Below are 13,779 nucleotides of genomic sequence, written 5' to 3'. Positions count from 1 at the left end.
ATATGTCTATTACTGTAGAAGTTAATGGTTCACATCTGAAGTCCAAAAAAAGGCTACTTGTATTTTCTAGGTCAAGCAAGTTATAGAAAAATGGGAAGAGAGAGCATGTGTTTTGTTTTGAAGTGTTATTGTTTAGCATAATGCTTCATGCAAGTAATGCAAAAAAAAAGCTTTATGTTCAAGACTGTTAACATCTGAATAAACAGGGTAAATTAGCAAATACAGTATTGAAAATTATCTACAAAAACGTGTTTTTCCAAGTATTCAGTGTTTGTATTAAGTCTTAAAGCAGAAAGCTGCAGGGCAATACCAAAGAAAATTGAATGAAAGAAAAAGTGAAATTGAGATATTTCAAGAAATCCCCTCATATAACACATAAATATTTACTGTAAACTGAACTAAAATGAAAACAACTACAGCTATTAGGTGGCCTTTTCAGCAAACACCTTCAATCAAAAGGCCATAAACAAGTATGCTTTACATATTACTTAATTTGTTTATTTTACATGGGCTGAAAGCAACACAATTCCTTTTAGTAAAGTATACACAAATAGCCTCACTCAGAATACACTTTTAATGCACATAAAAAAAGTATTCCTCTTACAAATTGTTTTGCAATCCAAATATACAATAGCTTGGAAAACAATATTTTAGAAAACTAAAACCAATGTAAAAAGACTGCTTAAAACAATTAAATGATATAAGTTTTTGTATGGCTCTGTCTTTAGAGTTTTCTTACTGCATCATCAATATCAGAAATCTGTTCCTTCAGCTGGTTCCACTGTTCTGGATTTAAAGAAATACCTGAAAAGCATTAAAAATAAACACTTAAAGACAAAAAGAAAATTGTGGTGCAGGATCTTGTGCAACTATTCATAAAGGCTGCTTTCATACACTAAGTCTATGTTATAATATTAATACTTGAGTTACTTCAACAACCATCTTAATTACAAAGTGAAACTACCCACTTCCAATGCTTCAACTGAACTTCAGGTTATTTCTAGACAAGTTTACAAAGAAAATGCGTGTAACACGACTGTACAAGTACTAGGCTGAACACAAGAAGTGAAATATAACTCTGGCCTTGACAGAAAGCAGTACAAATGTCCTGGGCGGTAAGTAGGAAATCATTTATATTCCTGTTGGCTCTTAAAAGCTGTACCTATGCAGACAGGTGCACAGGTCTCCTGTGCACTTTTCCAGGACTGTAATTCTGGGGAGGCTTTTCCCTCTTTTGTTTCTTAAAGCACTACAAATAACAGGTGTTCTAAGTAACCTTTTGGAGAGACTCCCTAGCACTCACAAACCAACACCAAAGTTAGTTTTTACTTCAAGTTCTCTACAATTTCTAGTGACATTCAACCAATAATCATTCAGTACCCCACAAACTATCATTTCAGTTCTAAATTTTATCTCATCTTCCCCTCAAGCTTGAGTACAGGCACATGTTTCATTTGTGCTTTGGTCCACTCATTCTTACCCAAAGATTTCTACACCCACTCTGTGAAAATGCAGGCTCCCAGGGCTCCCAGTCATCTCATACTTTCTCCTGTCAAGCTCTTCCAACTAATTATTCCTACTCTTCACTCCCAGTGATAGTTTTCCTTCATTGCTTTCTCCCTGAAGGTAGAGCAGGACCTGAAAACAGCTGAAACTTTGAATTCCATCTTTGGAGCCCATAGCCTTTTTTCTTCTCTTCCATCACTGTCTTATCAGAGCACCACCACAATTTAAAACAGCAAGTAGCGTACATGGGGCTTCTCTAAACAGTCTTCCATTGTGCTAACCATTATTATGGGATTAAATGTCATGAAGATATCCCTCAACCACAGACCAGATGAACCGAACAAAATTCAGACCTGCTGTTTAAGACACTGACTGTAATTTAAACTGCTGGGTTTATTTTTGTTATATTACAAAATTCTGACTGCTTATACTGGTTTCAGGATAGATAAGCAGCTTATGATTGCATCAAGGAATTAGACTCACATATTTTATCAGATTATTTTTTTATCATAATTAAGTTCAGACTCTTTTGCTGCATTGATATCTACATCATGTCATTTTTGTCACTCAGCCCACCCATCAAATCCTGTTGTTGTTTGCCATTCCAAGAGCATATACTATTGAATTCTACCTTGAAACACAGAACATGAAGTCCTTAGAGTAACCTTTTTCGTTAACTAGCAGCAAATCCAAAACCAGCAATTTTCCTGTAGAGCACCAATATACCTGTTAATGCAAACCTATTCTCAGTGGTTATTTAAGAAATGTTGAAAATGCTTCTCAAACTTTCTAAATGACTGCTTACTGAGTTGCTCCTGAACATATCGGAAGAATGTAACAAACCTTACTGTGATTGTACATTAGATTTCTTCAAACTTAGCAGCCTGCTAGTATATGAGGCTGCGGAAGGACTTTTTGCAACAGCATATAGTGACAGAACAGGGAGGAATGGTTTCACACTGGAAGTAGGTGGATTTAGAGTGGGTATTAGGAAGAAATTCTGTAATGTGAGTGTGATGATGCACTGGCACAGGTTGCCCAAAGAAGCTGTGGATGACCCATCCCTGGAAGTGTTCAAGGCCAGGCTGGATGAGGCTCTGAGCAATCTGGTCTAATGGAAGGTGTTCCTGCCCACAGCAGGGACTGGAGCTGAACGAGGTGAACTTCAAGGTCCCTTAAAACTCAAACCATTCCGTGGTTCTACAAATCTCCAGGGCAGAACATTTCATACTTACCTTTCAGTGATATATATAAAAAAATGGTTATATATAAAAATGGATAAAAAGTAGGCTTTTCAAAGAGAAGCAATGTAACATTAAGCACAGCACCACCACTGCAACTGCAGAACCCATCTTGAGATGAGGAAGTTTTGAAAATGGTACACAGTGAAGCCTTGCCATGAAAGGCAACTGTGCAAGTAGCAACTAGAAGTACAATGGCTTGTGCTGTGCTACAGATTACAAACTTGGACACTTGAGATATTTCCCCTTCTGCTAAAAGATTTTTTATAGATTTTTTTCATAATTAGTCACATTAAATGTTTAGGTTGTTTTAATCTAAAATTTAGTAGAAAGTGAAGAACAAAATTAAAATTTTATAAAAATATTATTAAATATTTTCAGCTAATTCTGAAATGAGAAACCCAACCATAAAAAGAAATTCAGTTCATTAAGTTAATCAAGGGGATGGCAGGGGGAAGAAATATGGCAATGGTATAAATATGTTTATAACTCCCCTACAAAATTTGCTGTATTTGAGATCTTGATTTTCATATATCATGGAGGATCTCTTTAGGAAAACAGACTCACTTAAGATTTTATCCATAACGCACAGATAAAACTAATCCTTTGTAAAAACACAAATCATAAGAAAGTAAAAATAATACTCAAAAGTATCATGCAGCAACAAAGGAGGAAAATATTATATAGGAAGTTCTACTGTAAAGTGCAGACCATGTTTCAATACAAAGTAACATGAAGCAGAACAATACCTTTTCTGCCAGGCTTCATTTCACCTTCTTGATCCATCCAATATTCTCTAATATCAATTAAGACTTTCCCTTTAAAGTCCCGAACACTGACATACCTCATTTTGCCAATCTGTCAAAACACATATAAGGGTCTATTAGGTATTTTACATATTAGAGCATTCACTTTCCCCAGCAGCATTAGACTCTGACATGTGACACTGCACATTGCAGCTTATTTTAAGACACCACAGAAACAACTAGATTAAAAGCTTAATTCAGAGTAGTCAGTAGGCTAATAAGTAATGACTTAAACTGGTCAAGCAGGCAATGCTCAATGCAAAAGTAGCTCTCCTAGAATAAAAATACTTGTATTCTTTACATGCTTGCTTCTAGCAAGTCATGAATTTACTGTTTTCTGAAAAAAAGTATTTCCTTTCTTTGCAACAGTTCTAAACAAAGACAGAAAAAGGGAACGCTACTCCTAAATCTTAATTTTAGTCCATTCCAGAATTACAGAAAGCAAATTAAGATGTACACATGTGATACCCTCCCCTTTTTTTTAAACACAGCAAATAGAGATAGAAATGAAAGCCACCAGTTGTCCCATGCCCACTCCCAAGTCCTCATAGGTACCTCACTGTACCACTAGGTCTTCAAAAGAACAGTCAAATCCTTTAAGTTTACCAGTATGTAGCACAGTATGGAATTATGGAATTTGGATTTTGGAATTCCCTAATTTTCAAACCAGTGTCACAACTGAATTACATGGGCATCTCTTTTTTTGGGGGGTGGAGTGGGGAGAAGCTGGGGAAGAATCATACCACCAACTACACAATACACTCCGTATTTCAGCTTATTCAATACCTTTCCAAATATGACAAAAATCTATCTGTTCAGATAAATTCCATGTACAAGGTGAATCTGAGAACCAGAAACTAGATAACTGAAACATAATCAAATAAAACTTCTTGCAATTCTAAGAAATCCTTTGAATTCTGCAAGTACCTTCTGGATACATTTTATATAACAAAAGAACAGATTCTAAAGTACACAATTTTAAAATAAAATATTCCTTCCAGGTAAAATTTCAACTTCCTTTACCTCTGCATGTTGCATTTTGATACAACTTCAGGATGAGCTCTACAATTCTGGCCCAAAACCACTAGCATTAAGTTTGACACAAAAGACTGAAGAACTCTCCAATCAACTACAATAATTCACAGACATTTAAGTCATATGCTCTTATTTCACAAAATAGATGCAAACATGAATACTTTATATTTGCTTAAATGAATTATTTTTCAGCAGATGCTATACGACATCTAAAATTGATTTTATAACAATTAAGATAATGTAAGTCTGAAGCACTTTTCCTACTTCAAAGCATCCTTTAAAATTATTAAGACATTACTGTTCATAAGACAGTATTTTAAATTTATGAAGCTGCAATACAGATTTAAAACTCAAAAATAAAAGTATAACGTTATGGCAGTTTAGCTCTTTCAGACCAAACCTGGTACTCTGCCCAAGTCCATCTGCACTCCTGGCAGAGAATATCCTAAATAGCCTACATGGACAATATTTCTTAGTTTTACCCTTTAAGGCTCCAGCAACTTTTAAGGTCACCTCCAGGAACAGCTTCATCCAGTAGCATTCTCCAGCACTTTTTTTTTTTTTTTTCCCTGGCTATTGAAGAGTATTAGTGCCTTGCCATGAAACTCCAGATTTGTCATAATAAAATCTAATTCAATATAGCACATTACAGCTGCAAATACAGTAAAAGGGTCTAGAATATGAGTTTCAAGGATAAGAAAGATTCTATGTCTTAATTCAACTACAGTACAGCAAGGGGCAATAATGCAAAGTTTACATTCACTCAATCATTAAGTCTATATTAGATAAAAGCATTTCTCTAAGTAAATGCTGAAATTAAGTTAGATTTCACATCACATCTAGATTTCAGATTAATGTTACCATTAGATTTCAGATATTTAGTTGAACAATGCAAAAGCTGCCACTACTAAAATTATTAAGCATGCTTCTAAAATACAGTTCCAACAGACATCTACACTTAAAAACACAAACAAAATCTACACTTAACTCATGAATTAAGTAAAATGATGTTCCCTGATATTCAGCTACCTGTAACTCCAGTACAGGTTAATTTCTGAACAATTCTTTTTTCATGCACCTGCTGATAACGTTGAAGAGTAATTTCAGTGATTGAAGGTATTATATTTGAAGGTATCTACTAACGAGGGCAGCAATTCTAAGGGTTGCTTCACATTGGCTGATATGTGGCTGTGTTTTAGCTTTGTGCTGAACACAGTGATGGTAACACAGAGATGTTTTAGTTACTGCTGAGCAGAGCTTACACACAGCCAAAGCCTTCTCTGCTTCTCAGACTGCCACGCTGGCAGGGAAGCTGGGGGTGCTTGGGACAGTGGGAGGAGGGACAGCTGGGAAAGGCGACCCCAACTGACCAAAGGCATATTCCAGACCGTGTGACATCACCTTCAGGGTATAAAGTGGAGGGAAGAAAAGGGAAGGGGGCATGTTTCCCATGATGACATTTGTCTTCCCAAGTGACATTTAGATGTGATGGGCACTGCTCTCCTGGAGATGGCTGAACTCCTGCCTGCCCAGGAGAAGTGATGAATTAACTCCTTGTTTTGCTTGCATTTGTGGCTTCTCTTTTCCCTATTAAACTGTCTTAATCTCAAGCCTTGAGTCTTCCAGCTTTTACCCTTCCAATGGGTAAAAGCTGGAATGGGTGGGGATGTGAGCGAGTGGCTGCCTGGGGCTTGGCTGCTGGCTGGGGTTAAATCATGGCAGTTATCATGGTTTATAGCTGAGTGCAGTTCAACCTTAAGAGAGAAGTTCCTACACCTTTTATTAAGTAGTATAGATCCTTAAAATTATATTACTCTATTGACTTACATAAATCAGTAAACATTAAAACCATAATTTGCAGGTTTCTACTTATTAGAATAAAAAGCACTGGAATGTATCTCTATTCCTTTCCAAGATATACAAGCAGACGTCCTCTGAGTTTCAGCAAGCACCTTCTTCATCCTTTTTCCTGTTTTCAGTTTCTCTGGATTAAACTGTACACCCACAGTGCAAGCATAAACAGCAAAAAACTCTCTCTCTTCCCTAGCCAATAACCATGTGTAAGGAGCACAAGACTCCTGTAAACAGTGACATCTGCAATGAAGCAAATTGTGAAATGCATCAGTGACCACCTATGTTTCATAATTAGTGTGCTAAACCAATCATAGTTTCAGACCATCATAAATTTCTATGTTTACCTTCTTTCAGGAGTCTATGATAAGGACACTGGGGAATTATACCGGAAAAAAAATCAAAGAACTTCTAAAAAATCAAAGCCCATATATGGTGAAAATTCAAAAAAAAAAAAGCCACAAAAAAAGGGTTGGGAGGTCGATGGGACAACACAGAGACAATTTCTGAAATAACAATTTCAGTCAAATGCACCATCATGCAATGTGGCTCTGCTCTGGGTAGCCATTAATGAATCCTGACAAACCTTAACCAAATCCGCATAGGTAGATGATAGGATTAGTCAAACTTACCAAAGCACATGCTGCCAAGCTCAGGTTGGCTTGAAGCCACAGACAGGAATCTAATGCATCAAGGCTAAACCCTTCCACATTAACACAAATAATGCCTGTCCTTAGGGCCTCGAGTAATACATGACCCATGGGAATAACATAAATTCTGCAACCTAACAGCACACAAATCCTTCATCCAGTTGAAGAGTATACCAAGTTCCCTGTAAAACCTAAGGCCAACACAGGCAAATACATGGATTGCACCTTGTCTCTCACATTGAACAAATTGTCTTCTACTTCCATTAACACTATTCTTTGTAAGTAGTTGCAAAAAAACCATTACACCAACAATTTCAAACAAAAATATAAAAGGTACATATTTATGAAAATTATGAATTTTCTGACTAGAGGAGTCACAATGAACTCTATATTAAGGGAATCTGTATGCTTCAAGAACACAGCCTGAGGGTGTAGAACAAGAAGACTCTTGGTTTCACATCATCTGCAGCCACTCCCACACACAATATGGACACCACAGAACTTGTGACTATCCTATGAATGCTTTACAGCCTGATTTCCATCAGCTGAAGCCACTCTTGTAAACCTATACTGCAAAGTCACTTCCACATCAGAGATCATTTTACTGCCATGAGAAAGAAACTCATCAGAATGGTTTCTAGTATCACTAAGAGGCCTAGAACAAACAAAACTATATTTAAAAAATTAACGAGCATGCCCTCCTGGGCAGGGGGGGAGAAGGGGGAGTATCCTCAGACCCAATGTAGTTTTATTTCTATAGTTTAACATCTGCATGTTAGTTACTGCACAGAAGTTGATGTAGACTACAAAAACTGACAATGCTTCACCATAACACAATGAGTAATCTAAAAAATATTTTATTGTTGATTACTTCAAAGGCAGGCACAGACTGGGTAATGCTGATATTTTAGGTCAAGGTGATATTCAAATATCTGTATGCTACTCAACACCAGAAGAACCCTGTTCTTATCAGAGTAATATGAGTCTTCTACTGTCTGTTTTTAGTAACTTTTTATTATCTTAGGTCGAAGAGGTTTCAAGAAACCAGAGCATGCATATTTGCACTTTTATTTGAAAGGATCTGGGTGTGGTTTTGCATCAGAGGCACAAAAAATTTTGAAGTTTTCTCCAAGGCTGGAATTTCTGAACTTACTACAAACATAGCATTAAGGTTATACATAGTTCTTTGGAGTTCTACCTGCAGTTCACCTCCTAAGTTATAGAATTCATTATTTCATTTTTCCTACAGGGTTCAAAGTACGCCCAAGCAGAACTAAAAATATGATACACTTCCTTCAATACAGAAGTCCAGACTCAGCCTTCAAGTGAAGTCTCCCTTCTAAACATAATTGGAAAAGTAATAACTCAGACACTAAAAATAGCTGCCCTGTATAACAGTATCAGTTAAGCAGGTATTCTCTCTAGAACAGACTTTTCTTCCCCTGTACTACTTCACATGGCTACAGCCCAGAACCATTTCATTTATATTACTCTGCACTTGGGTCATCTCACTAGGCACCTTTCCCATACCCTTTCACAAACCTGAGAATAAAAGCCTCAAGAATTTATGTTCCTTTCCAGCCCACTAGTCAGAGACCTTTCATAGATCTTGATCCACACCCCCAAAATAGCTAATTCTGAGCTGTGTATCAACCCTCAGCACACACTGCCACCGCCTCAGCTAATCCTGGGAACTGCAATGCCCTGAATTCAAAAATGCATCTTTCTACTGAAAAAAAAACATTAATCCCATCTTAAAAACAAGGCAATACCACAAGTTACTATCTTTACGGATGTTTAGTGATAAGACCCTACATCGTAACATAAAGGAACAAACAAAACTTATTCCAAGATGCTGTAATACCACAGGAGGCCAAGCTGCCCTTGACCTAGTTAAATAGGAACGAGGAGTCCACATTTTGGTTTCCAAGAAGATATTTTTCAACAGTCCTAATTAAAAAAACATTTCCATGTAAAGACAAACCTGATCTAATATTCCAAGTATACTGATGCTAAGTGCTGTATTTATTTATCAATTAGATCAATTGATACAACTCAGATTCTTTTACTCTGTTGAAACCTAACCAGGCTTTTCTCAGCATCTCATCTGAACACCTGCATCATAATCCCCTTCGGCCAAGGATTCAGGAGGCCAAGCAATACATTGTCAGAAAGTTCAGATCACCTCATAAAATTTATACAACATATGATGTAACATGTTACCTTAACCAGGCTCTATGAGTCATCAATTTTACCTGAAACATATTCTCATCTCTGTTACTGCTTTGCTTAGAAGAAGCTGCACCTTTTGAACTTTCACCAGTCTTTTGTTTCTTTACAGGTTTTTCTGGAGTTACTTGCTTTTTCTGCTTTGCCTTGGAGCAAAATAAAAAAAGAAAAGCATGAGCCACGGTCACTCTGTATGCTACACATAAGTTTACATCATAAGTCACAGCCTACTATCAAGCCATGCACTTTATCACCTTGTTGCTGTGAAGGCAGAAATTCAATACTGTACATTTAGACTGGAATTTAAAAACTTCAAAATGAGCCTGATTCTGTTCTCAGTGAAGTAATATTTTGGCTTTCAAGAGAATTTAATCAGATCAAAATACAATTCTAAAATCCTTCTCTTTCTGCACAGTAACACTGTCGGTTCAGTAGTTTTAATAAAAAATTTAAGTCTGATGGAAATGGCATCCTCTTCTCCACTAAATGGAACAAAAAGTACAGAACAGCTTGCAACACCTCCAAAAAACCCAAAAACCACATAGATAAGATAATCAATAATCTGGAAAGATTATTTATTAAGATAATTAGTATGATGATAAATCTGGAAACCACCTCTCCCAGACAATTGTGTTTTTAATAAGCATCTAATCGCTGCTCACAGCATGATAAATTATGCAACTTTTTAAAGCATTCAGACAATATCACCTGTAAATCAGATTACACAAAGAAGCTACAAAGTTACTATTTCTACTCATGTAGAAATAGGAGACCAGATCTCTCAATGTAGCATACTATGCCGAAAGACCTGGTGTCTGTGTTACCACCTAGCATTTCTTAAAAAAGATAAATTAACTAATTTTTTCTAAATCACTTTGATTTCTAGAATAATCTTGCTTTTGTTCAAAGTGATTGGTGCATCTATAAATATGTCTAACTTAAATAACTATTTAAGTTAAGTAGGAACATTTGATTTATACATTTAAAACAGTCATCTTAATATTTATCAACTCAAAGACACTCAGGTTGGCTCAGCTTTTAGGTGAGAAACTAGCAGATGGTTTAACAGCAAATAAAAAAATGAAGCAGAGAAAAAAACTCATGCAAACAAAGTAAGCAAGTGACACAAGGAGCACAGGGCAAGTGCAGATTTTTGTTATGGAGAAGCAATCCATATATTAAAATGGCAGAGGGTGACTGTAGGCATGTTCTCAATTTCAAATTCTTGCCACCAGAGCAGTTGATACAGAAGCGTCCAGAAGCTTGCCACAAAACAGCAAAGAATCACAGGGCATTTGCAATTATCATATGGAATGGCATGAAGAAAACAAAGTGCAACTAAAGAAAAAAACTTTTCTTCAGGGAAAAAATTATGCAATCCACCCACACTTGGAAGGTGGGTTGTTTGGTTTTTGTTGTTGTAGTTGTTGAGGTGGGTGGAAGAGAAAGTTTCTTCTAAGTCTGATAAATCATATGGAATGACATGCATGTTGTGGCATAATGCTCGCCTAATTTCTTAACCCCAGCCTGAAACAAAAGAGTTAATACAGTAATGAATTGTATGTATTGTTCACCTTTTTGTCAACTTCACTATCTGAATCGCTGGCAGATGAGCTTGAAGATACAAGTTCCTTTGATTTAGGCATTCTGGGAAAAGAAAAATAACATGAAAACACTATATAAGGAATGACATTCCATTTTGACTGGAAAGCAATCTTCAAACCTGTTTGTACTGGCTCATCTTCTTCAAGCCCTCCTAAAGATTTTCCTGCCTTTTCATTTAAGCTTTGATACGCACTGCAGATGCAATATCAAGCTCTCTTCCCTCTTATATCTCTTCCTCTTTTTGCTGCAACTGCATTAAAACACATTTAGAGCACATTAAATGCAGTGGTTTGGCTTCCGAACTGTCTACAGCAGAATGATTTTTCACAATTTTCATATATCCCTGGACATGGCAAAACCCACAGTACAATAGTGTCCTCCAGCTGAATCCTTTCTATTACATCCACAAACATGAATTATTAACACTCAAGCAGTATCTATACTCTGGCACGGGCACTTCACCCAGTTGGATTTAGAACCAACATGCTGCAAAATTGTCACACACATGACGCACAAGCTCCCACCTATAATCTAACAGTCTGAAATACACCTCACTTACAGAGAGTTACAGCACTGCAATTAATATTTTCACTGCAACTTCAACACAACAGTCACTGGAGACTATTAATTCACCAGACATTCAGCATTCCTTGAATGCGTGCTGCCAGGTGTCCTTGCACGTCACCCTAGTATGCAAACATGTGGTTAGATATAGCGGTTACACATCTTCCCTGCTGCTAGAAACTTTTTGTAACAAATATACAGCTCATTTGGTCTTTTAGAATAAAATTTAGCATCCCTGAAACTGTACAATACAAACCTCAGGTAGGAAAGGCCAAGATAGTATTACAGTGTATGTCAGGAAAAAAAAAAAAGGAGTAACAGCATACTTAAACGGGCAGTTAAAAAAAAAAACAAAAACCACATATGCAAATTAAAAAAAAAAACCCAAACCAATTAAACAAAATAATCAAACCAAAGTCCAAATAATGCTAATGGATCAACGTAGTGCTAAGCAGGGCAGGACCTGTGGTGATAGCTTGTAGCACAAGGACGAAAGCTGCAGCACTACACAGGACACAGGGTGTAAGGAAGCATACACAAGCCACGCTCTAGGATGGAGGCAAAGGAGCGTTGGAATGGGACAATGTGAAAATAAGCAAAGGGACGACAATGAGTCGGCGAGCCAAACGATGTTTCGGGGGATGACCCCGGGGTCCGCATGGGACGTAGAAAGGGACAACATGGAGGAAGGTGTGGGCGGAAACCGGAGGAAAAAGGGATGTGGGGTGGTTGGTGCCCCCCGGGAGAGGCCGAGCGTGAGGAGACACCGCAGCGCCGGCCAGAGGGATGGGATGAGCCAGGCCTAGGGAGAGCGGGGAAAGGTAAGGAAAGGAAGACGAGTCGGGAACTCCAGGTAGGCGGATCCCAGCCGCCATTTTCCTCCCCTATTCCTCTTTTCCACGGCTCGTGTCGCTCCCCGAGGATAAGAGTCGAGCCCCGAATAAGGATGAAGGCGAGAGCGCCCGAGTCTTCCCGTGGCAAGGCGGCGGCGAAGGGACTGCGGGTTAACCGTGGCGGGGCGGAGGAAAAGGCCAGCACGGAAAACAGCGGGCCAGGGGTCGCCAGCGCGCCAGGTCTACCCCCGGCCCGCGACGCGGGGGTTAGCGCGGCCAGGCGCCATCTTATCCCTCTATCGGACTCTGTGCCCCCCAACATGGCAGCTCCCCTGGGCAGCGGCGGCTCCTCCTCCCGCCCCATAGCGGGGTATCCCTCCCGCTGGGCACCGCAGGCACTCGAGGAACAAGGGGAAGCCTGGCCTCGGCGCCACCCGTCCGCGGCTGCCCGGGATGTGCCGCGGCGGTGACGGTGGGGGCTGTGGGAAGGGGCGTGCGGGAGAAAATGGCGGCGTGGCGGGGGCGCGCGAGGGAACCCAGCACTCACGTCCTACTCCGCGCGTGGCTCCTCCGCAGCGCGACACAGGCGGAACTGACGCGGCTCGGAACGCCCGCCCCGGGCCGCTCACGTGGGGCGGCGGGGGGCGGCTTTAAAGGGGACGCGGCCCTTTGTCCCCGTCGTCGCTCGTTCTCGCCTCCCCTGGGGTGGGGTAGGGATCATAGTGCTGGAAAGGAGATTTTTACAGGATCGCAAAAAATCCCGAGTTGGCAGAGACCCACAGAGGACATCGACTCGAACTCCTGGCCCTGCACAGGACACCCCAAGAATCCTACCCTGTGCCTGAGAGCGTTGTCCGAACGCTTCTCGGTGCTGTGACCAGGCCTCTGGGGACACTGTTCTAGTGCCCTACCACCTTCTAAGTGAAAAACCTTTTCCTAGTATCCAGCGTAAACCTCCCCTGACTCACCATCGAATCCTGTCGGTGGCCACGAGAGTGAAAAGATCGATACCTGCCCCTGCCCTGTACCCTGTTCCTGCTTCTCGCGAGGAAGCTGTAAATTGCGACAGACATTAGGAAGAATTTATTCACAGAAATTCCGATGGCATGGGCTAGAAAGCCTGGACATGGTACTTGGTGCCATGGTCTGGTTGGCCTGGTGGTATTGAGTCATAAGTTGGACTCGGTGGTCTCAAAGGTCTTTTCCAAATTGATTCTGTCGTTCTCTGAAGTATTCCCTCAGTTTTCTCAAGGCTGAAAACAACCCCTACAACAATTCATAAATAGCAGGGTTTTTTCACGCTCTGCAGCGGTTCCTCGATGCCGCTCGGAGCAGCCCGGGCAGCGGCGTGAGGCGAGATGCGGCCGCGATGGCTTTGCATAGCGAAACCACACCCAGGGCGCCGCTCCGGAGCCCCTCCTGGTGCTTCCCCTGCTGACGGTTCCCCTTCTGCCACCGG

General features: G+C 39.8%; 1 protein-coding gene across 2 annotated transcripts; it reads right to left on the bottom strand.

The window, feature by feature from the left end:
- Positions 1–555: 555 nt before the first annotated feature.
- Positions 556–12,956, bottom strand: SUB1 (SUB1 regulator of transcription). 2 transcript variants are annotated; one of them, XM_068176582.1, is made up of 5 exons: positions 12,868–12,956; positions 10,893–10,965; positions 9,345–9,464; positions 3,497–3,605; positions 556–804 (listed from the first exon to the last, which is right to left on the bottom strand). In XM_068176582.1, the coding sequence occupies exons 2-5, from the start codon at positions 10,962–10,964 to the stop codon at positions 725–727; spliced, it is 381 nt and encodes a 126-aa protein (XP_068032683.1). In that variant the 5' UTR covers position 10,965; positions 12,868–12,956; the 3' UTR covers positions 556–724. The 2 variants fall into 2 exon arrangements, with proteins under 2 accessions (XP_068032683.1, XP_068032684.1); XM_068176583.1 differs by lacking the exon at positions 12,868–12,956 and adding an exon at positions 11,951–12,091.
- Positions 12,957–13,779: the final 823 nt, after the last annotated feature.

This window comes from Anomalospiza imberbis, chromosome Z (assembly GCF_031753505.1).
Source record: "Anomalospiza imberbis isolate Cuckoo-Finch-1a 21T00152 chromosome Z, ASM3175350v1, whole genome shotgun sequence".
NCBI lineage: Eukaryota > Metazoa > Chordata > Aves > Passeriformes > Viduidae > Anomalospiza > Anomalospiza imberbis.
This window is presented reverse-complemented; position numbering and strand designations above follow the sequence as displayed.

What these genes read in the sequence shown, in the direction of transcription:
- SUB1 (XM_068176582.1), bottom strand. Translation starts at nt 10,964, where the DNA reads ATGCCTAAATCAAAGGAACTTGTATCTTCAAGCTCATCTGCCAGCGAT. An exon ending in ATAGTGAAGTTGACAAAAAG is followed by an intron (nt 9,465 to 10,892) that starts GTGAACAATACA and finishes TTTTGCTCCAAG; the next exon opens with GCAAAGCAGAAAAAGCAAGT. An exon ending in AATGAAGCCTGGCAGAAAAG is followed by an intron (nt 805 to 3,496) that starts GTATTGTTCTGC and finishes AATGCTTTTCAG; the next exon opens with GTATTTCTTTAAATCCAGAA.